At 40.9% G+C, this 24437-nt stretch overlaps 1 protein-coding gene across 1 annotated transcript; it reads left to right on the top strand.

Moving 5' to 3' along the window:
- The first annotated feature begins 616 nt into the window (after nucleotides 1–616).
- Nucleotides 617–23957, top strand: parga (poly (ADP-ribose) glycohydrolase a). Its single transcript, XM_034608676.1, has 18 exons — nucleotides 617–741; nucleotides 1382–1446; nucleotides 1817–2476; nucleotides 2561–2693; nucleotides 3270–3392; nucleotides 3518–3595; nucleotides 3993–4067; nucleotides 8049–8141; nucleotides 9346–9500; nucleotides 12694–12773; nucleotides 12861–12921; nucleotides 13690–13765; nucleotides 15522–15669; nucleotides 20547–20625; nucleotides 20784–20892; nucleotides 21342–21447; nucleotides 22707–22835; nucleotides 23654–23957. The coding sequence occupies exons 2-18, from the start codon at nucleotides 1418–1420 to the stop codon at nucleotides 23815–23817; spliced, it is 2298 nt and encodes a 765-aa protein (XP_034464567.1). The 5' UTR covers nucleotides 617–741; nucleotides 1382–1417; the 3' UTR covers nucleotides 23818–23957.
- The last annotated feature ends 480 nt before the right edge of the window (nucleotides 23958–24437 follow it).

Raw genomic sequence — 24437 nt, 5'->3', positions numbered from 1 at the left:
TACTTGAGCAATATCCACATTAAAACATACTTTTTTAAAAATGTTTTTTTAAATTCACTTTATACAAAACAGACACAACATAATAGCAAATCAATTGAGTCACATAGCTGCCAAAAATTAGGAAATCAAAGACTAAACAAAGAATAAAATCAAATAATTTATAAACAAAATTAAGCACTATGTGTTTTATGTGCTTCAATTGCTTCAATTTTCCCTCACACCAAAAATTAAAGAGTCATTTATTCAGTTTCGTGTGATAAAAACATTGAAAACTGCCAAATACGATGGTGAGTGAAATTCAACATTATTCCGTAAAATAGCACAAGATTCAAATCAAAAAACAAACTTTTGAATAAATGAAATCATATACCTGAAGTTTATGATTTCAAATAAATTAATATTCTTGAATTATATACAGTTTTTACCTAATAACTTTAAATGCCATTCACCTTCTACCAGTCTACAGTATCTCTTTTCGCCTCCTTAAAGTTTGCACGACACTAAACTGCTTTCTGTCCCAGTTGCTGGGATACCAGCTCCAGATCCCGCCTCCTCTCTCCAGGAACGCATTTTGATTGGTCGCTATATTTCCTGCCGTCAAGCGGAAGCATTCAACAGCGAAGTGAAAGTAAAACAGATACTGGTCGTTTGGAGCCAGAGAGAAAAGGCTGCATTTCAAAATAAATGTTAAATAATGTAACGCAGCTAACTCAGGTGTTTCACAGAGCGCGGGACATGCCTGTAAGTCGTATCTCTTGCATGTAGTAGACGCAACACTGCTAGCTTGATGAGGTTGAAGTACGTGGGCGCTATCCACAATAAACGAAGCTAACGGCTAGCGGTTATATTTTTAGCCTGTCAAAGCTAAGTTAGCGGAAGGGGACTTGTGTTGTGACGCACATGACGTGTTTTATATCAAGATTAAAGCGAATAGCCGAGTAACTATTTATATTATGAAGTCAAGCGTAAGATACAGTTACCGGTTAGCTTAGTGAAGCTATGTCAAACCTGTCAGTGTCTGCTTTCCTTCATGATGCATCTGCTGTTTGTTGGTTAAAATGAAACTGATGGAGGTTGAAGTGAAATCTGAAACCATCATCACGGAAAAACATGTGGCCAGATTTCGGTTTCACCTCCATAGACAGTTTATAAAAAGACTTTCACCACAGAGAGCTGCTCAGCTTCGTGATTCGGCCAAGTGGACAGAGATCTTCAGGTTTGATTGAGAACAGAACTCTGATTGTAGCCTCCTCTAACCTCAGGCTTATACAAACCTTTATATTTGTCTCTCTGCTACACCAGAACTCCGATGTCCTGTTTAAAATGATCAACATTTTTTTGTCAGTGTTTCAACGTGGAATGTTTTTCTTTTCTCAATCAGCTTTTGTCGGTTCATCTTGAATAACCTGTAGTTAAGATGGATGAAACGATGGACTCTCAGAGAAGGTAAGACGTTCATGAGGCCTTTAGGATATGATGTGCTCAAATACGAGTGGTTGATATGGCTAAAAATGTTATCTGGACAGAGAATGACAAACATATAGTTAACATACATTTGATAAGCACCAACACATTTTACAATTCTGAAGTTGATCAATTATGAGCTAAGCGTCCTCACTGTTCTTGCACTATGCTTAAGAAAGCTACCGATATATACTGAACTTGATGGAAATTATTGATGTTGTTTTATTGCAATGCTCAAGCTCTCTGATCAGGTTTTTATTAAGTAATATGCACATAGTTTAATCGTTAACCAGAGGTTGTACAAAAATTGACTCAAACTCTCTCACTCTGTTCTCTCTCTGTTCTCCTGCAGTGTGACCGGTGAAGTCATCCCAGAGGACGTAAACAATGATGCACCACAACCAAACTTAACAGATGGAGAAGATGAGTCATTTTGTGGACAGCAGAAGCCTGATACTGCAAAAGACTCTGCACCATCAGAGAACACACAGGACGACATAGCATCTCAGAATTCAGTGGACTGTGGGTCTGCAGGAGGGTCGGATGAATCTGGCCTTGCAGAGAGCAGCAGAAGTAACGCGGCTCAAACACACTGTTCTAATGGACAGAAATGTAAGAGGCCCAGTTCACCTGGTCCCCATCCTGTTAAAACCACCTGCATTGATGTACAGTCTCCAAACCCCAAGCTGCCCCTCTGTCTCAGTATTAGTCCCAGAAAGGGTGTGAGCACACCCAGTGATGTGGAGATGCTGAGTCCTGACAGTCCGGTCTGTAAAACCATGCTCACCAGCATCTCTGCAGACAAGGATCATGATGGCGGTGCTTGTGGGGAGGACTCTGGCTCCGCAAAGGCTCAGGAAGTGGAATCACAGCCGTCTGTCAAAGACTCTGACTCTGGAATGTCGGCCAAAGAAGGAACCCCACACCTGGTTGCCACGGGGACTGAGGTAGCAGAGTGCAGTGGCTCATCTGATATGAGCCAGGAATTAATCAGTAGCCAGCCAGGTGAAAGGTACTAGTTAACATTTCCACTATTGTTTTTTGTACCCACTTCCAAAATACTTGTCCTTCATTAATCCTGTTTATTTCTGTACAGTATTTCATTTGCATTGCATGGCATGGACAAAGGATGGTTGGGGACCTCCATAGATGAGCTGAACAGAATGCCCCAGTGTGCCCCCCCTCTCTCTCACCTGAAAGTAGTGCCTAACCACACTGTCACAATCCGGGTGAGTCTACAGCCACTCGTTTTGGCTGTGTGCGTGCATGTGGGGGGGATTGTATGTGATATTTTGTTGTGAGACTACATTGTTTCGTAGTGTGAGACATTATAAGACAAAAATGTGTCAGAGGGATTGTGAAAAATAGGCTGTTTAGATACTGAGTGCGGGAATGAGGAATAGGGAGACACCACTGGGCAGGGTGAAGTCGTCCTCCATGATCCCCTCAGGGTCTCTTGTCAGAAAAGCTCTAATCAGACTGTGTCCTCCACTGCTACTCCCACAGGAAGCAGTGTCAGTGCTGGTGTGTAGATACAACTTGTTCTAACATCTAACAGCTACTGCCACCCAAGCACGACTCTGCCCATCACCCTCTAAATCACAACAATGATATTAGATTTTTAATTACTGTTCTTAGATAATCCTAGGTCTACAAACTGGACAGCCTTCAGTTGTTTAGTCAGCCAGCAAATGAATATGTCATTTAGTAAAACAAAAGTAAAGCTCTAACAAAACAATTTAAATGCAAACACAGCAACAACAAAATACAGTCATCTGTATTGACATTTATTTTCCCTGTTGCAGACTGATCTCCTTAGAGAGGGAGAGGTCCCTGTGCCGTATCCCTCAAAGTTCAAAGATGCGTGGGAGGATATGTCAGTGAAGATGCCCTGCTCTGAGAAGAACCTGTTTCCTATGGAGACTGAGGTAAACTAGAAGTTGTCCTTGAGCTGCATCACAGGCTTTCATCAAACTATGTCAATGTGTTACAACAAGGTTACAGTAGGGACATTGTAGAAAAATAAAAAAAATTCTATTGTTGTTGCATGCAGGACGGAGGTGTCCAAAGTCGGTGGGATCTGATCCGCACTTCCTTGCGGGGAGGGTTCAAAAGTTCTCTGGATGTGAGGGTAAGATGACTGAATTTGGTGAACGTATTGCCCAAATATCCCACCAAGATGGAAGTCTTTTTACATATGAACAATTACTTTCTTGCACATTTTTTAGATTTCCAGTGAAACACCATAACCTAGAAAAAAACCTCTTTATGTTCTTTGTGTTTTTTCTGTCCACTTTAACATGTGAGACTGTTTTCAGAGTTTCATTATTCCAATTGCAGCAGGTTCAAATTTACACGACTCATTCCACAAACAGCCACATGGTGGCAGAGTTTGCATCAGTTGTAGAATGCATTAAAAGACTATTTTTGTGTCTTCAAATGCTGTTATTCCATTGCCAAAAATGTTTTTATATTCAAAATTTGTCTTTGTCTTTTATAAATGATTAACTCCTAATTATTCTCTTTAGGATGCAATATTGAGATACAACACAACACATGCAAAGAAATGGGACTTCACTGCACTGAACCTTCTTTGCACGGAGGTAAGCTGTTTAAAACATGGACTCTGATAAAACACTCAAGTTTTCTCTAATTTCGTAATTTGCAGTAAAGCAGCCTTTCATATTCGTAATTGAAGAGACATGTAAACAAACTCCTCATCAGTGAAATGCAGCCTGTTGTGTTGTTCTGAAAGTCAGCCCCAATGAACCTTACCTGGCAGTGTTTGTTTAGCTCACAATAATTAACTATGACTTTGAAATGTACCTTAAAGAAGGATGAAGCGTGAGTTGTAGAGAGGAGTCTGCTCTCCTCTGTTGCACCAATGTGCCTCGTCCCCTCCCATTACCTGGAAGTCTCACAGGAGCAAATAAGCATCAAACAGTTAGGACAGACGAGCACGGAGCATGACGGCAGCAGCTGCTGCAGGTGAACCAGGGGAAATCATTTCCTTTTCTTTCTTCAGTAGGAAAATTATGTGGCATAATTATTAACCATTTTCTGTTGGTTAAAAAACAGTTTTATTATTTAAGTCTGTTATAAATTCATATACGGTATTATTGGCAGTAACTGTCAATTGCCCGTGTTTATCCGAGGAATTGAGTCAACATATCGACTTTATTACCACTCACAGTGTCATTTACTAATGTACATTCTTGTGGTTTGTTGTCAAATTCTTAAGTAAGTTGATTTCTTTTGATTAGAGCCATTACAAAAAAGATGATTTTGCTAATGGACCTCTTTGGTATTCATTACAGTCCAGTCAGATCGATATTTGAAACCTCGGTGATTATTTACACAGCTAAATTAAGACCATTAATAAAAGATTTTTCCCTCCCTCTTCTGAAATTATTTTTCAGAATAATGCAGAGAGCTTGAGAGATCAATAGTCGTCTTGAGTCTTTTTAGAGCTCAAACCAGTTTCATTAAAGAGACCATTTAAAACTAAAAAAAAAGGAAAGCAAGGCCAATAAGAAGGTTTCACCCCCACGAGTTTATTGCGTCAGTAGCTCCAACTGTTCATTCACTTCCCGCAGCACAGTACTTGTTCCTGTTTCTTTGCTGCTGATGCATTTAGCGTGTGAAGGTGCTTCTCACAGGGCAAGTCAGGGTTGGAAAACCACATTTTTTAAATGTTATTGGCAAAAGATTTAATATCTTTATTTATGTTGCACTTCTCAAAACAAAGTTACAAAATGCTTCACTTATTATTAATCACAATAGTAAAAGAATAAAAACACTAATTATATGACAGAAATTTAAACATGACCACCCATAAAGATATCGGGGAATATGGCATTGTAAAAATACGTTTTAAGCTTTGATTAAAATGAAGCTAATTGCTCACCATGCCATATTTCATCAGGCAGGGTATTCTAGAGCTCGGTCCCCCTCAGTCTTTAGCTTCGAACCTGGAATGCTTTAAAGACCCCTACCAGAGGATGTCAAGGTGCGAACCTTAAAATGTATTCTAAAATGAACCAAAATGCGAGTCTAAACTGGCTAAACCTGGGATGATGTGTTCTCACCTGTTTACTCTGATTTAAAACCTGGCAGCCGAGTTTTCTACTGTGTGAAACCGTTCACAGACTTCTTTATTCAGGCATGTAAAAAGGATGTCGTAGTTATCCGGATGTAATAAAGAGATAAAAGCATGTACAATTGTTCCTGTATCTTTAAAAGTTAGCATAGGATGGATTCCTTAGTTGATAAAAATGTTTGTACAAGTTTTGTGAAAGGCTGCGAAGTTAAATACATGTATAGATACACAGTGCTCACTGGTTGTTACCATCTTCTGTCTTTTCAATCCGTTGATGGATGCTGTATGAGGGCGAATTTGCAATACTCCAGCAGGGATGATTAACAGCTGCCATTCCGCAGCAGCCATGCATCTTCTAAGTCATTTGTCTTTCACACACATCTAATGCAGTAAAGAATCACACTGAGTGTACAGCCATTCGATGGTGGGCCGTCCAAACAGATCTGAAATTGACAGAATAGTTTGTGCAGCTTCTCTGCTCACAAACCGATTTTTTACATTTCCCTCTTTCGCTGCAGTTTGTGGTGAGTTTGAATCCTAACTGTTGCACTCCTCAGCCAAGAACACCTAATTAAATGTGGAGCAACATTGCTGCAGCACTGGGGTGACTGTCAAGAGGTACATTGCCCCTGGGCTGGTGATTGACACTCTGCTTAACGTGTAATAGCCATAGGGGGGGAAAAAGTGCTATTCAAATTAGAGCTTGTCTGTAAATTGTCTTAGGGTTTCTCTCCTGCCAAATGAAACTGTCACTGTGTCACTTTCTGATGAATGTGTGAAGGCCGAGCAGGAGAGCAGTCCAAGAATAAGTGCAGGTGATGTTCCAGTAGTACACGACCACACAGGAGCAAGACCGCAACAAACCATCTCCCCTGTCACTTGAATTGCTTCTATCTCAGAAATGGGAGAATTTTAGACCTCTAAATAAACATTTTTAAATCAAGACATGCTTAAGTTGAGCTGCCAGGAAATGAAAATAACATGTAAAAACCAGAATGGATGGAATATCTGCGCGAAATCGATCGTCAGCCATGCAGCAGTAAATCTGGAGCTCATCTGCCATATACATATTCACGTGAAAGGTATAGTTTGTTTGCGCAGCCCATCCTGCGCTGTGTTACTGTTGTGGCCAGGCTGCTGTAGCTATGGAAAGTGCAGGGGGATCTACCCTCATCCTGCTGCATCACCATCTACCATCTATTAGTCCCACAGGAGCGCTTTATGATGTCTGCCAGCTCATTACTTCTGACAGCGTTTAGTCAGACCTGCTCTGCAGCTATATAAATGCCCCCGGCCAAATCGCCCACCAAAGACTTCCTGTTGAAAATCAAGCCACCCTGCCACTCTGTCCACAATTGGTCATTTGCATTTGCTCCAGAAGTCCCATTTAATCAGTGCGAGCCCCCCCCCGCTTACCTTGATAGAATAAGGCAAGTGATTGACGACGGTGACGCTCAAAGCCAATACACTCATAAGTGATTGCATTGTAAATCTGGGTCTATGATGGAATAACGGTGTTTATTTTAGAGGGGACTGCAGATGGATGCTGAGGTAAGCTATAGGCTGAAGTATGGATGTCTCGGCCGTGGCGGGCTCTCCTTAGATTGATGGCCGTTTCCTCTAAAACAAGTTCTGTGTAGCGAGTAGCTCTGCAGCGTTCTGTTTCTTCTGTCACTGCTGAAGTGTTGGGGTTATTGATAACTGAGCAGTGGGAGCGCCTCACTATAACAACAATAAACCTCTGTTGCCTTCACCGACACCGAGTTTTCTTCTTTGATATGAAAGCGCTTTCCTCAGATATTGGTTTACTGGTATTGGGTTATGAGCTCAGACTCACTGTAAACTGTTGTTACACCATCTGATATTTTCATCAAGTCATTTTTCCTGTCTTTACTCTGTTTGAGAGCAGGACTTATTGATTTCACTCTCAGTTGTTTTGGAATGCAATGTGGGACAATTTCATTTGACAACACTTCACCTGGCATTCTATTGGTTGGGGCAAGCAGAGCAAATCCAAGCACAAGCAGGGGCTATTTGAGTTAGAGCGCAGGGTTTTGAGTGAGAGCGTTAAAAAATCTGAATGTGAAATCAATAAGTCCTGCTCTCAAACAACAACACTATGCTCTTGATTAAAGGTTTGAAAAAAACTAACAAAAATTGCTCAATTTAAATGTATTCGATATTATTGGCTCACATTTGGGTGTAAGTAGTATGTTCATAGTATTTTATACCAAAATTCATAATGTAAACTATTAATTAACAAGATAACATTGAACAAAAATTAATGTGGTTTTGATTTGAACATTCTTGATGAAATGGCTCAAAGATTAGATTTAAATTAATGGCGTTACGAGCCAGTTTGCCACTTCAGATCTCATCATTCACTCTGACTGCTGGCTCTGAGTAACTGCCTGTCTAACCAGGCAGTCAGCTCCACAGAGTTATCACATTTAACAATAGTCTCTTTTCTCCACCTTCTCTCCAGTATCTTGAGCACTGCGAGGTACAGCACCTGTTTGAGGCCATTTTACCTGCCATGGTTGAACTGGCACTCAGCGCTCCTCGTCTCTGCACATTGGTAAGTGCACTTCACTATTTTTCTATAAGTACACAAATTCACGTGATTGGCAGGAGGAATGTGAGTAAAATAAAAGGTGAATGTTTGCATTAAAGTGGGTATAAAAAGTCAAGGGTTCACCGTACAGAAGAGGAAGGACACGCCTCTCCTTAGATGGTACGTGTTGTACAGGATCGGCTCATGAGTTACAACTGGTAGATACTAAATGCCCCCTCTTGGTCTACATCACAAACTACTTCATTAGAAAAGAGGATGGAAAGTGGAGAGGTCCGTCTCATGTCCTGTCATCCAGCTGATGCGTCATGCTTGTGCACTTGAGAAAATTCCTCTTACTTTTTTTTGCATTCACCGTTCCGCTAAGCCGGAACTGGTTATGAATTTAAAATGTCAGTCTCTTCCCATTTGGACTTCCACACAAGCCTCTCATCCTCCGAGCAGTATATTTTGGGGGGAAACAGGCTTTGGTATCACTCCCTGATGGATCAGCTCCATATCAGATATCAGATCTTTTTAAATGTCATCTCCATTTGTCTTCATTTTTTATTCCTTGTCATCAATTATAGCAATGCAAGAATGCCTGGATTGGTAATTTTGTAATCCACTTATCTAATCCTGAGCCTACAGTTTGATTTAATAAAGTTAATTTAGCTCCCACTCTGGACAGCAGAGGAAAACCCCACTAGCTGTTATTTGAGACAGAAACGACGCTCACGTTTAACACAAGGAGGGAATTTCTGGTACAGATTTCCCCTCCGTGTCATTTGTAGCGGTTGGATAATGAAGCTTTCTGATGCTTTGTTTTGCAGTATTAAGCATCAAGGCTAATGTTTATGTGTGTGTTATTAGAGCGGGTATTGATCTGCTAACTGGGCAGCCTTGGGAGGCTCTTTAGCCCTAATCAGTGAAGATAGATGGGCCTCGTGTGTCTGACTGAACGAACCTGGGGGAGAGCAAAAAAACCGGGACCTTAATTACTACCACCCATTTACCTAATGGAAGTCTCCTTGTCTCCCCTGCTCGCTAGATTACTAAACCAATTATCTTCCCCCATTAGACCTACTGTATCGCACCCACATAACCTTGTATTTTTCCTCATCATCTGTCCTGGTGTCTCTATATTTCCCTGTCTCATCCCCTGTGCATCAGATTTTTTGGATTTGATTTGACTTCACACTTCAGTCTCTTTTTTTCTTTCTATTTCTAGCCAATTCCCCTGCTGAAGTCAAGGATGAACCACTCACTGACTCTGTCTCAGGAGCAAATCGCCTGTCTTTTGGCCAATGCCTTCTTCTGCACATTCCCCCGACGCAACTCCCGCAAGTCGGAGTACTGCAATTATCCTGAGATCAACTTCTACAGGTAAAAGACACACCATCCCCTGCAGAAAGCTGGAGAGAGAGAAAACACTGATCAGAAGCTCATTAGAGTAATAGAATAACCCGTGGTTGTTAGTATTTTATTCAGATTTGCCCCATGAGTCTCTTTGTGAGTCATTACTTAAAGAATAGATCTCATGACACAGGAACATGATTGTACTGAATTGAGTCAACAAATCTTTTCTAGTCCTCAATGACTGTGTTCTTTTAATCAAACCAGCGTCAGGTTTTCTCTAAATCTTTTCTGCAGTGTTCTGTCCAATAATTGGACATTGCACAACTCTCTTATACAATCTGGACAGATTATGTTTGAGTGGCTCTGTTTTCAGTGATTCCACCATTCAGAGAAAAATAAATATATTTCCATAAGGGGGCACTACTGCCTTGAAAATCTCTAATAGATGTTATTTTTATTTTTTTTTCAGTTTCTGCTTATTTATCAAGTGTCCACTTAGTCCAGTGTTGCATGTTTAACTTGTGGTGTTTCATTAGTTATTTGTCAAATCGTATATTTATGTGTTTGTTTGTTTTTTTCATAGTCCTGCTGTTACACTGTGTGTGCGTGTCCCTGTCACCTTATTGACTTGAGGATAAGACTGTGGGCAGAGACTCTCTTTGAACTCCATGTTTGTTATGTCTTCCTGTGTGGGAGGGAGATTCAGAGTGGGAGTTTTAAACCGGTGTTCTCTGGTTCTACCTACTCAGACCCAGTGGTCTGTTGAAGAAAGCCTGAGATGGTTAATTGAAAAACATAGTTTTGATGGAGTGCTTTAAAGTGCACACACCCATCTTGCATCTAGTAGAGAAATGGCGGTTATGCCGTTTTATTTGAAGTAGATCCCTAACGATAAAGATATTTGGGGCCTGATCTTGATACTGATATTAGGGAGTAAAAAAACATATTCCATTAACGATATATATGGGCCAATATATATATATTTTAAATACTAATACAAAATATTCTGTTTTCAAAATTGTTGCATATCGGCAAACATAAACGCCCATACTGATATTTCACTCAGAGCCTCATATCGACTGATTTTTGTTGGCCAACTGATAAATTGGCTTGAAGAACACAACCTCCCTTCTGTTAGTGTAACATGTGCAGCAGCAGCAGCAGCAGAGGGAGAGTTGTACTGTTGTGCTCTCTTATAACTGTGGTCCAGCTTGTTTGAAAAACAGATGTCATTGTTGTTTATTGTTTTGTTTGGTCATTGTTCCTCGACATTTAATATAATGTCTATCAGCAGGCGTCCTGTTGAAAACGGTGGGAGTTATGTTTTTTTAATGTGGGTTAGCCGCAACTGGTGATGGCTGCAAATCTGAGAAGTTGTCAATGGAGGATGTAGGGTTAGTAACGGAGTTATAATGATATTTTAATATTGTTTTTATGGACTTTAGACACTGACTAGTTCAGATTTCACCTCAACTCAATTTTCTTGTATATCACTGTCTCCTCATTAGTGATAACTTCTGGTGTTGTTGCCTGGCACACTGGAAACATTGTTCTTATTGTGATCACACTCTTTGCAGAGCATGTAGGCCACATTTAGAACTATATAATTTTGATATTCCCTGCAATCTGCATGACCTCTGGGGGTCGGGCAGTATTATATTATGAATCTCAGGGACAGTCATATTGATTATCTGTGATTTTTGGTCTCAGTCCCTCCTTTAATTCCCTCGTTTTATCTGAACCGTTATCATACTCTCACAATCAGTCGTCTGTGTTCATGATATCTTCCTCCACATCAAACGTTAGTGGCAGTCTGAGTGAAGAGGCCTCTGTAATAATGTAAGTATTGATTCCAGTTGCAGGGCTGGCTGTTTCAGACCCGTGCCAGCACTCGGTTGCAGGCACTCGGGCCGGCCTCAACTATCAGCATCTCTGCCTGCAGCCAAATACAGGAGAGAGAAAGGGGAAAAAAAAGTCTGAGAAGATGAGACAAGACAACCAGTCCGGTCTAAAATGGTCCTCTGGATCGTTACCAGCCCTCCTCCCCTCCTTTAATTGAGGGAGTGTCCGTCACTTTGCTTATTGGTTACAGTAGCGCTCTGTCATGGACAAGCAGAGCAGCAAGCAATCTGCTGATTGCTGTTTTGGCAGAACTGTCAAGGTTTGTCCTCCGTTAAGTGATGGATAGATTTGAGGGGGGAGGAGAGAAGGCAGAAGACTTATCTCTTTAGCCTGCTCTCCTCTGCTTGAGAAGAAAATGACATCGGAGACCCATCCAACAATTTAACTTGTGATGAAAGCCTATTACCAAGGAATAAATCCTCTTTTTATTTTGTTGGTGGTGCACTGAGTGACCATGGTGACCAGGCCTGTGATGGCTTAGGAGAATAGCTTAATTGGAAAGGGAGAAAGTGTCTGAAACATCGTCTCCTGCGGAATTTTATTAAGGTTATAGTGGATAAGAGCCAATATTTAATATGACTGTCCTTGAAAATTAATATTACTGCAAATATATTTTGCAACTAAATCTTTCTTAATTAGTTAAATTTCTTTCTTCAGCATTTATGATTTGTGACTCTTCTGGAAATGTCACACTCATCCGGCCAAGTTTCACACATTGGATATGCAGCAACTGTCTTTCAATAAATCAGATTTTTTCGCCCACACTTAAGTGCTTTGAGTGCATTGCCTTTTAATTTCGTTTATCCCCTCTGTTTTTGTTTCTGGTCTGGGCAAAAAGCGGCAGGAGGGACAGACGAATGCTAAACTGTGATTAGTCATCAGCTTAGGTTGCTTTTAATGGAGGGAGAGTACCAGTACGGGGTGATTTAAGCTGTCCACCGAACGCTCCCTCTATTCCTCTCTTTCTCCCTCCCTCTATCCCTCCACTCTAGTTTTTATGGTAACTCTGAAGAACTGAAACACGGCCTCAGGCAGTGCCATTGTATGAAGGATGGAGATAGATGGGAGAGACATCGTGTCAGTTTGAAAGCTTGACCTCACTCATCACATGCCGTAGCATGGTTGTGCAGTGGGCTATAGATAATGACTCAGAGTGAAACATTAATACCTCTCATCTGCTGAAGTGTAACATATATAAACCAATATACTCACTTGTTATCAGTTTCCTTTGTAAGAGACTCTGAAGACCATCACGTGCTGTTAAATAAAGTGTAAAGATTTTACATAGTTCTCTTTTCCCATCTACTTTTTGTTCCAGGTTATTTGAAGGTTCTTCTTCAAGAAAGATCGAGAAATTGAAAACACTGCTGTGTTACTTCAGGAGAGTTTCACAAACCAGTAAGCATCACAATAATATCCCACATGAAGTTGTAGCAGGTCTTTATCTTCAATTGTATTCTGATTATAATTTTCCTTCTTTTTAAGAGCCCAAGGGTCTTGTTACCTTCACAAGACAAACACTGAACAATCTTCCAAACTGGGAAAGGTATTATTCTCTTTTCTACTGATATTATAAGTTTAATGAATTAATGACCTGAATTTAAATAAATTGGGATTCCTAATACAACTTATATGCACTAATCAACGTTAAAACCAAATGGTAATTGCTGTGTTTTGGCAACACATATAATTTTATTTGTATAAAAAATGTATTTGAATGTCTGCACAGCTTGATTTAACAAATTTGAACTGATTTGATGTTGTGTGTGTGTGGACTAAAAACCAAACAAACGACCTCAACACACCATCTTTTCCTCTTTTGCTGCTGTGAGAGATGGTGGTAAAAGGATAAAACAAAGGCAACGATTTGTTGTGGGATGGATTCTAACTGTCGGGGTTCTGTGACTGAATGATGCCAAATACAGTAAAAGACCTGAGGCAAAAGTGGCAGTATATATATGTTTTTACAGGAGTAGTTAAAAGCTTAACATTAAGTCAACATAGTGAAATCTTAACAGCACATTAGTGACGAGGAAAGTTTCAGGGGATATTTACAGATTTCCATCAAATGTGCGATCATTTTCCTGGAGCTTTATATTCATTCTTGTCCACAATTCAAAAGAAGTTATATATTTTTTAGGACACTTGATTTATTGAACAAATGTTGTGTCTTTGGTTCTTCTACTACTGTACATACTGTAGAGTCCACGCTTTGGTGAATATCCTTTTTAAAAAACTGTACAAGGGAAATCTTTCCACAAAAGCATGTTTACCTGGCTGGAATAACTGAAAGATTTACACTGTGTTTGTCAAGCTGTCAAACTCAACTGACGCGTCTACACATCACCTGTGAGGGGACGATTGAGGACAACGGATACGGGATGCTGCAGGTTGGTGGTATTTTACAGTTTTTCTAATGCCATGTTGAACTACTTATTCAACCTGGCATGATAGAAATCAGTCCACCTGTCAGTGTTCCCTGAACGCTGTGATACTCTTCTTTCTTTTTTAAAAATGGTGCCACAATCTCAGTGTCTGGATTGGTGGATTAGAGCATCACATTTAATGTATCATACCTTTTTTGCACTTGTTGGTGTTGTCAAACCTGACTTATGACTCTGACCTTCACCGTGACTTCTCTGTAGCTTTCAATAGCAAAGGCACTACTGTTCTGTCCGAGAAGTTGTCCACCACTTCAGCTCAAAATCAGTTGTTTTTCTTTTTGCATATCTGTGACGGTTATTGGTTCTCTATCTGTCTGAATTGATTCCCCCCGTCTCCTTACTCCCCTCACTGTTCCAGGGTGGGTGGTGCTTTTTTCTCTCCTGGTGACAGCTGATGTACACACTTGAGTAGCTCAGAGAGGCAGGGGTGGAGGGAAGGACCCTGGGGTGGGGGGATGAGGGAGAAGGAAGTGCATGGAGGAAAAAGATGAAGAGGGTGAGCCGACTCTCTGCGGCGACCCAGTGGGCCAGGAGTCTTGCGGGCGGATTGATGGCTACCTCAGCAGGCTTGGGCACTGTCAGTGTGTTGAGTGCCAATAGGCCTGGGTGGGCTGTCATTCTGTCAGGAGGTAAGATTTAAGGGTGAGGAGGGGTGAGGTTAGGGGTGAACCAGTGGCGGAGGCATGGAGTTGAGCGACTGGTTAAGAAAACATACACATGCACATACAAACACATTTGCTGTCACACAGACTGACGTAGCTGTGGGCCAGTAAGCACAACCCTCACCCCTGACAGGACGTTTAAAGAGCAGCATCGTGCTTGAAGGAAGTCTCCTCTTATCCATATTACAAAAACAAGGAGTGGGCTTATATCACATGACATATCATATCATATCATATGTCCTGCATTGAACCAACTGTCACAGAAATAACCACAAACTGCTATATCTTGTTATTACATCATTTTTGGGGGGGTTGGATCTTAGTCCATTTGTTAATGTTACAAACACTGTTACATACTGACCTTTAAAATACTGACACTTTACAGTCTGCAGCCAATGCCCGCAGATATGTGAGGCTTTTTGTTTGTGCAAGTATTTGGATCTTATACCGAAGAACTGGAAAAATTTCAAAGATTTGGTTACAATCCACCCAATAACATTCCAGTAAAACACATGATATCCTCATGGTGATACTTGTCAGAGAAAGAGAAAAGCTGGTATCATTAGTTTTATTTAAGCCACAAACTTTTGTAAAAAAAATGATTCCAATCAGTTTAGATTAAGTCATCTTCTGGGGAGCATGAATGCAAAATATCATCATTTCCTAATCAGACTATTTCCCAGCAGGAAGCCGTGTCATGATGCTCAGACATTTATCTGAATGAAATGACCACAGTGGGTGACAGATTATAAGGACACATTAATGGTATCATTTGTTGAACTAATGGGAGGGACAGAAGCTAAACCTAAGTTCCTCTTAAATGGATTTAATGGGTGGGACAAAGGACAATATATTAAGATCACTTAGAATTTATTTGGTTATGAATGTATGGTAACTTGCAGCAACTGCTTTATTTAAATGGTCCCATTGCATTTTGACAATGTATGAGACTGATGATGAAAGTTGTTTCAGATGAGAACTTATTTCTGGATTCTCTCATCTTGGTTAACGCCTCCATTTATTTTCTTTTATTTCCTGAGGTGGACTTTGCAAATAGGTTTGTCGGTGGAGGAGTAACGGGACATGGACTGGTGCAGGAAGAAATCAGGTTCCTCATCAACTCTGAACTAATCGTCTCTCGTCTTTTTACTGAATGTCTGGAGCCCAATGAATGCCTCATCATAACAGGTACGTTGTCACTTACTCTCAGGATCTGTCTTCTCACACTGTAATTATTGTACATGGGTATTGTACATGGGTTCTACCTCCATCCATGTGCTTTATTATGTAGAATTATTTATATGAAATAAGTCACCGCACAACAACAGATAAGTCAAGAATTAAAAATCAGTCAGGATTCAATAGAATAAAAATCCTTTTACAACACAGACAGAGGTTTTTGTAAAAAAGACTTCATCAAACATGTTCCATCTTCCCTGGTGATCAGAGCTTCACTGCTGCCACATTCAGCTCAAGCTTGTTGTGTGGTCAGTCAGACTGATATCAGCTGATTGACCAGGACAGTCATGGATATTCCACCTCCTCACCTTGAAAAGCTCTTTCGTTGTATGTTTAGGAGCGTTGCCCAGCCATGTGATAAAATATCATCCAGTGATATGTTTTTTTTGTGGATTCGGTTGAATATGAGCTGACAGAATGCTCCTTTATACTTCTGCTATTCATCTCTTGGTTCTGTCAGCAGTGAAATCATCAATAAATGCCAGTGTGCCAGTTCCATACACCCCCAGGCTTTAACAGAACCACCACCGTGTTTGACAGATGAGATGGTGGCCATAGGTCTTAAGCTGTTCCTTATTTTCTCCGCACTTTCCTCTTTTCATCATTTTGATAGAGGTTGATGCATTAAATAATGTTAAAATGACAAAGAAGCATTTAGTATAAGTGTCTAATTTTAACCTAGTGGCTCTGTGTGTTAAAAGAGCTCTATCTTCTAATGTAAAAAAAGATATTTCATATGCAACAGAGAGAAACAAGTATTTCACTTGACTGCTTGATCTTTGCTCATCTCTCTCTTACTTAAATGATAAAAGGTATCAGGTAGTGAAAAGGACGAGCAGACTCTGTCATTCTTGTATTCTTTCACTGGAGTCTCTGTTCCTGAGATAACAGACCCATGGTGAGACAGCTCCAGGGAACAGGGACGATCAATCCAGGAACTGGTTCCAGTGAAAGAGAATTTCTTATTATGGTCCTTTTTGTTTTTGCTCTTTGCCGTAGAGACCACTGAGCTTTGTGTGCTCTTAGTCCATTTGCAAATGCATCGAGAAATCTTGCATCAGATAGACAGATCTTTGTATTTTACCTTACTGATACAGATTTAGAGCATGATCTCCCACATAGTTCCCTCTATATTTGTGTAAAACCAGTAAAATTATCAATGAAACTTGGTGCTTTAATTTAATATTCATTGTTTTATTTCAAGATGTACACTCGACTATAAGTTGTTTCCTTTTTTCAGAAATGGGTCATTCACGAGACCATAGGATATATAAAACATATATATATATAAACAGAGTGTATAAAAAGAAAATATTGTCTATCCAATCAAAAATCTTTGTGGACTATGGCGTTGTCCTTCTGTGCAATATGAGATATAGGGGAATACTGATAGGTTTCCATGCAGTTGAGTTGCAGTTGTAAGTGACAAGGTGCTTATTCGTAAAGAGGGAATGGAGCCATTGTTGAGCAGACAACGAGTGTTCAACTTCCGCCATTGTTTATTTATTTGATTATGTCTTGTGGATCAATACCTTCAGAAAACCACTGTGTTTTCCTCACATCGTGTTGAGACAGAGGATATCTGTCGTTGTGTTGTCCTGTTACACACTGTGCATGTACTGCATGATTAAAAGTACAGAGTAAATAGTAGAACTAGAACCAGTTATATGGTGCTGCCACAGTGTGAATACACTGAACGTGATACACCTTCATATCATGTGGTGTATAAGACCTTTAATGTTTTTTATATTGCTTGGTGTTTTTCACATCTTTTCTTTCTCCTGTGTAACATGTGGTGAACATGTTTTGTTGGTCTCTGAGTTAGTCTCTGCCGTTCACTGAGCCCTGTGTGTTTATTCGTCTCCATTCCCCCCCCCCCCCAATCCTTCCATTTGGTTTAAAAGTAAATCCATTGCATTGACTCACTTGGGACTGCCCAGTTATCCTTCATTTCTCCCCAGCAGAATTGCTCTATTTTTCAACCTCCAACTCACTCTGCTTCGGTCAACCTGTCTTAAGTGCACTGGCCTCTCATTTGCTGCCCCCTCCTCCTCCTCCTCCCCCTCCCCCCCTCCTCCTCCTCCTCCTCCTCCTCCTCCTCCGCTGACCATCCTACTTTTTTCCTGCTTCTCCGCGATATCTCGTTCACTGCTGATCATAATAACAAAATGCACAGAGATAAAGATCATGGAGTCATGTTTGTTATAGATGTTGATTAAAATTAACCTTCAATATTTTCGGTTTGTATTGTCTCTTCATGTCCCCTTACTGTGTTTTCAAATGGCTTTAATTGATTAATTTGTCACTTGATTTATTCCTTCATCATATTTATTTTAACTAGTATCTATAAACCTGTCGGATGAGCAGACACTTTATCTATTTAGCATAGCAAAATTTATGTAATATCCACTTGTCCTGTTATAGTATTTGTATTCATCTGGGACATAAAATTCGTTTTGCTTTTGTTGCCGTGCCAGACATGGTTGTACAGTGACTCAGCAACACATGGAGTCAGTCAAACCAGCAGTCAAACAGACTGGTCTGCCAGTTTTAGTTTTATTTTCCTTTTAACCTTCCCCCAGCGCTGTTATGAAGTGTGTATATTGTCAAGTTTCCAATTTCCTCTGAATATCATCTTCTACAAAAAAAAAAAGCTTTAACTCCATGTCGATGTGTTGACCCACCAAAAAAAACCTAAACTATGAAGCCACAGGTTTTTAAAGACACTGGCAGATATAAAACACCATAGCACTCAATCTTTACTTTACTAAAGTACTACCCCCAAAACTGAGACATTATAGGGGGCTCAAAGATTTCCTTGGACTTCTTTTAGACCCTGATCCCCACAGTAGAAACACATGGAGTTCTTGCAAACGTTCCTAATTTCAGGGGAAAGTTCCTGCAGTTCGTGGGGACAGTTCTTGTGGTGAAAATGCAGCTTTAGATTTGTCCTTGTTGACACAAGAGTCCTCCTGACATTTAGCTGAAGAGAAACTCAAATATAAATGTTGTTCCCAAATTTTTCATTTGATTGATTCTGTCTGTGGAGTCTCCACTGAACTTGTGACCAGCAAGAAAGACACATTGATATCAAAGTATGAAGAGACGGGGAATGTGGTCTTTTGGCTACAATCTGTACTTAACATCACTTGTTGCTATTCTTCTGGTTGTGAGGAGCAGAGTAGTATGAGCTGTGAGAGCCCCCTGACCCACACTGATAGCACCACCAAACAAATACAATACATGTAAATATCGACCCCTCTCTCTTGTTTTCCTTTACCTTTCGCTCTGTAAAGCTAGCATAATCTGTTTTGTATGGCGCCGTGTTGTCTTCTTCGAAAATCCCGTCTCTTGCAAGTCACCTTCAGCGGTTAGTCACCCCCTCCATGCTTCCCATAATTCTGCCTCCCTCCCTCTTTCCCTCCTCCTCCTCTCCACTTAACTTTATTACATTTTGGACAGAAAGGAATTTATAGCCCAACTAAGGTCATCGCTCTGCTAATGGAATGGGCCAGTTACGCCATAGATTCATTAAAACCTTCAGAATATTCCTTGCACGCAGCCAGTGTTTCCTCTTTAAGTCTCGTCTCTGTTTCGAGACTCTTTATCCGTCTCTCTTCCCGTCTTTGTTGTTCGCCTCTGTGTCGTTAAGAATACTTCCGTCTCTTTAGAGGTTTCTTCATGTGGGTCTTCGAGGTGCATTTGGAACTTGAACGTCATATAAATGTTTGTCCATGAATCGGAACATAGAGATCCTCGATGTAATGTAGTGATGGAGGGCTATACGCTACCATGGGCTGTTGCCAGACTAAAAGGGATCAAGGTGAAGGGAGAGGGATATAGATCTGTCGATGGAGAAAGTGATAGGGGTTTCCTGTTGTTTGACGTTAGGAGTCGCTAGTGTTGTAGAAAGGACTTCATTGAACCAACTGGACTGGAAATGGCACTATATGTTAAAAATAAAGTACAGCCAAAGCTTTTGGTCGAAACATAATTCTTTGCTTTACTGCCATTATCGGTTTATGTTCTTCCTCCAGTACATTAGCTATTAACTTGAGTCATACTTTGATGTATAAAGACGTTTAGAAAATTATGCTTGGGATTAAATTAAAGTAAACTCTGTATTTTAAAACGTCGTCTCAAGAGATGCTCTGAAGAATGACATTTAGCATTGCTTTTGAAATAGCTTGTCTAGTTATTGTGAACTTTATTCTACCCCACTCAGCTAGTGGCACACTTAACTCTGCCAGTACATACAGGCAAACCTCTTGGGCTATGTTAATCACATGTTACTCTTCACTGGTGTGCTTTGTAACCACCTAATGCCTAATTCATAATGTACGGAGCCTTTTAATAGGCAGAATTTTCAGTGTTGAGTGCTGCTGTGTTTGTAATGACAAATGATGAAATCTTTGGAGCCCTGACACGTACTGTGAGAAGTAAAAAAAAAAGAAAAAAGAAAGACTTGCTGTCTTAGTAACAGAAGTGAGTTGCCATGTCATTTATTAAATAATATACTGATGTGTCATGGTTTGCAAGTATTTTTTGCAAATGTGGCCAAGTCAGTGTCTTCTGTTCAAACCGCTGCTTTTATCATGGCTGAAAGCTTTTCATTTCAAACCCCAAAGCGGATTACTTATTAAATCAATGGCCTTTATTTACGGCAATCCAATGCAGGCTGATACTGTGTACTCACATGGGGAGCATAGAAAGCACTTAATTAGATTTAAGAAATAAGGCGGTGAAACAGATTTAGGCCCACTGTGCGCTCTGACCGCTGAATACTGAGTAATGTAGTTTTTTTTTTTTTTCTTCGTTCTCTGCAGGCACTGAACAGTACAGCAAATATTCTGGTTATGCTGAGAGTTACAAGTGGAAGGAGAGCTACAAGGATGAAACGCCCAGGTATTATTTTCATCAGATTGTCACAGATTGTTATTGTTTTGATATTTTCATTTTTACAATCTTTAATTCAGGCAGAAACATTTGGGGTGAAAGATGGGTTCCAAGTCATTTTCAGTCTTATCCTCCATTTCGTTTAATACATTTTCTCTCATTTCCAGGGACGACTGGCAGAGACGATGCACAGAGATCGTGGCCATTGATGCTCTTAGATACAGAAATTTCTTTGAGCAGTTTCTCCCAGAGAAGATGACCAGAGAGCTCAACAAGGTGAGAGACAGGGATGCATGAGAAAATAGCTTCAACAATTGTGTTTTAAAAGATGGAATTGTCAGTAGTTAACAAGTGGAGACAGTGGTATGTTGTTTTTCACTAAAAGCTCTAGGTATTGAACTTTGACACATTATCAGGGGCCACCTGCAGAGATGTTAATTAAAGGCTCGGTGGTCTGTAACACCATTGAGCTCAGGGCTACACAAATCGAACTAAACAGCAATTGCTTACAGTAGTGGCAATAGCTGTGCTATGCAGCTGTATGTTGTATTGTAATGTTCATGGTTCTACCTCAGCCTCGCACTTTGTCCAACCTACATAAGACCCACCAATTAAAATGCCACCAACAAGATCTCTCAGTCTTTCAATTGTTCTATATTGTGCAAAGAGATGTTTCTCATGTCTTTTTCTTCCAACCTTAACTTCCCCCTTCTCCCACCCTGCAGGCGTATTGTGGATTCTTCAGAAATCACGCCAACAAGCGGCCCCTTTCTGCAGTCGCCACGGGCAACTGGGGTTGTGGAGCTTTTGGTGGAGACACACGACTCAAAGGTAGCCTTGGTTGATTCAAAAACACAATAGGGGGGGAAGAAAAGAGTGTGTGTGTGTGTGTTTGTGTGTGGAGCAACAAATATCATTTCATACACGAGAGCTGGAATTATAAAATTGCTAACATATGCATCATATTACTTATTTTTACATTTCTTACTTTGGAATCTTAAGCAGCAGCTTAATATCAGTAGCTCAGACAGGATCCTTCATTCATCAGCATTCAGCATTCCTGCAGCCTGAACGTTATGGCCCAGTCCCAGATGCCGGCCTCTCTCAAACCCCTCTGGTCAATTAGTAGCTCTTCCTGGGTGTCACTCAACCGTTCCTTCCCTCCCTTTATTGATCACCTGACGCACGTTTATGTTTTCCATTAAAAGGGCGATTGATTACCGGGTAGGGACACCATAAATCCAGGCTGATGCAGGTCTCTGCGGCTTTGCACAACATCACTCTTCATAAGCAGGGGCCCCCCTTTACTGTCCCCTCGAGTACGCCAATGCCGCAAATTATCGGCAGTTGCATTTCCAGCTAATGCTGACACATTTTTGTGACCATTTAATTTAGTTCATACTTACACACCATGTTACTAAAGGAGCATTCGCTGTGTTATGCCTGGTTTCATGACGTTCGAACTGTGACAATAAACATTGGTGTGCTTGTGTGCAGCTTCATATACTATAGAACAGAAGGTGTTAATTTCCTCTGCGGCGTTCTATGAATAGATCCACTGGACTTGACAAAGTCCCTGGGGATGATATTAGCTTCCGGGGACCCCTGCCCATTAGCCCTGGAATTGGCATAGCTGTTATTTTTAGAAGGCAATAGCTGTATTTTACATTCCAGTCCCGGCGCTGCCTTGAGACGTGGTAGTTACATAAGACTAAGCTGTTATGTTGTGTGTAAAGATTACAGACATTTTGCAAATGATGGTTTGTTTTGTGCGTTCATTAATCTGAAATCAATATCCATTCCGTTAAATATTTAAAAGCCTTTAGACCCAATTTGCAAGGGCTAAAAGATGGAGTGACGTTAATGAGGCTGTGCTGCCATTGGTGGATTATTTACTCTTCTGATACAAATTGCTGCTTCCACTTGTATTTTTTTTGCCATAAGCTGCACCTGGTTTATTGACCAGTTAGTTCCTCAGTGGCCACAATTACACATTCATGATTTCACACTGAAGCTGAAGCATACATACGACCCTAAAACACACACAAAAAAACGTCCTTATAACTTTGTCTTTCCCCCCATTTTTTCAGCACTGATTCAGTTGATGGCTGCGGCAGAGGCCGGTCGAGACGTGGCTTACTTCACATTCGGTGACGCTCAGCTCATGAGAGACGTCAACGAAATGCACACGTTCCTCACCGAGAAACAAGTCACCGTTGGTAAGACTCGCACGCCAAACCAAAAGTTATTTTTATTTTAATGCGTGAGTTGGAATTCCTGGTGGAGCTGCAGCCACACAGCTGTTATCTGCCTCCGTTCAGCTCTTACAGTAGATTACATAACAAACTGTGATGATATCAGCCCCTGCTGAGATTGGGGGGCTCGTACAGCACATGGACGTTGTCCTTGTTTGTGTCATTACCGGGGACAGTGTGCATAAATAACAGGATACAGTCCATCTCTATGTTAAGTTATTCCACCTTATGGGCCACATCTCCTCCTCAGCTCATCCATTCAGCCTCCGCCGCAGAGTGGATTACTGCTTGGACTGACCCCAGCCTCTCCCCTCCCCCTCTTTTCATTTTTCTTCCACTGACATTTATTGAAGCCTTTCAGAGAAATTCCCCTCTAGCCATCCATTTCCTAAAGTGGAGCTACGGAGAAAAAGCTCACGGCTTTTGTGTGTGTGTGTGTGTGTGTGTGTGTGCGTGTGTGCGTGCGTGCGTGCGTGCGCGCGCGCGTGCGCGCGCTCGACTCATAAATGAGCACGAACAAACTCGTATTTTTTTAGTGTTTTTGTCCCTCTTGCAGTTTTGGTCTCTCTTGGTTTTTTCTTTGACTGGGTGTAGTCTCAGGTAACAGTAATTTCTAGATATATAGTATAGGTGACATTTTTAAACCACTGAATCTCATCCCGTTTGTCGTTTTTGTCTCCTTCTCTCATACTCTGCTTCATCTCCCTCCATATATCTTCCTCCTCTGGACCCCTGCACCATCCTCTCCCTCTGTCTCATTGTCCTCTCCTTCACTCTCCCAGGACGGCTTTACAGCCTTTTGAACCAGTACTCGAGCGTGGTGTGTAAGAGCTGCCGCACGCCTCGGCCTGACGTCAGTCTCTACAGTTTCATCCACAAGAAGGTCTCCTCTCCAGCAACAGCCGACGCCTCAGACACAGACAGAATTCTGGGATGTCGCCTGTAACGTCAGACTTTCATTAACATGGGGAGAGGTGACTCATCCTCCCTCCACCTGTCTCTTTGCAAAACAGAGACTCCAGGTTCAAAGACCTCAATGTGCTCTCAGTGTTGTGCTCACAATCACTTTTTTTCTCTCTCACACACACACACACACACACACACACACACACACACACACACACACACACACACACACACACACACACACACACACACACACACACACACACACATACACACACACACACAAAACACACACTCTCCATTTTAAATTTTCGATCCTAACATACAAACTACCGAAACACAGTTTTGCCTTTCTCGCTGATGGTGTTATAGGAGACTCCGGATGTGGTGAAATGTTTCAGAGACTTATAGCAATAGTAAATCCTGGTTGCTGTTAGGCCTTTCTCTAGACTAAATGTGATGTGGAGTTCTTTAGTTTTTACACACTTATTACAAATATGGCCAAATAGTCATCATATGCATGGTTGTGGACACTTTTCACTACGGATAATCCTGGTTATCTCGTCTTATATTGTGTTTGCTAATCTTTTTTGAATTAGTCATTTTCTCGATTTTACCATACCCAGGCTGTGGTGAGGTTCCTAAATACAGAGAGATGAT

The sequence above is a fragment of the Hippoglossus hippoglossus genome, chromosome 15, assembly GCF_009819705.1.
Source record: "Hippoglossus hippoglossus isolate fHipHip1 chromosome 15, fHipHip1.pri, whole genome shotgun sequence".
NCBI lineage: Eukaryota > Metazoa > Chordata > Actinopteri > Pleuronectiformes > Pleuronectidae > Hippoglossus > Hippoglossus hippoglossus.
This window is presented reverse-complemented; position numbering and strand designations above follow the sequence as displayed.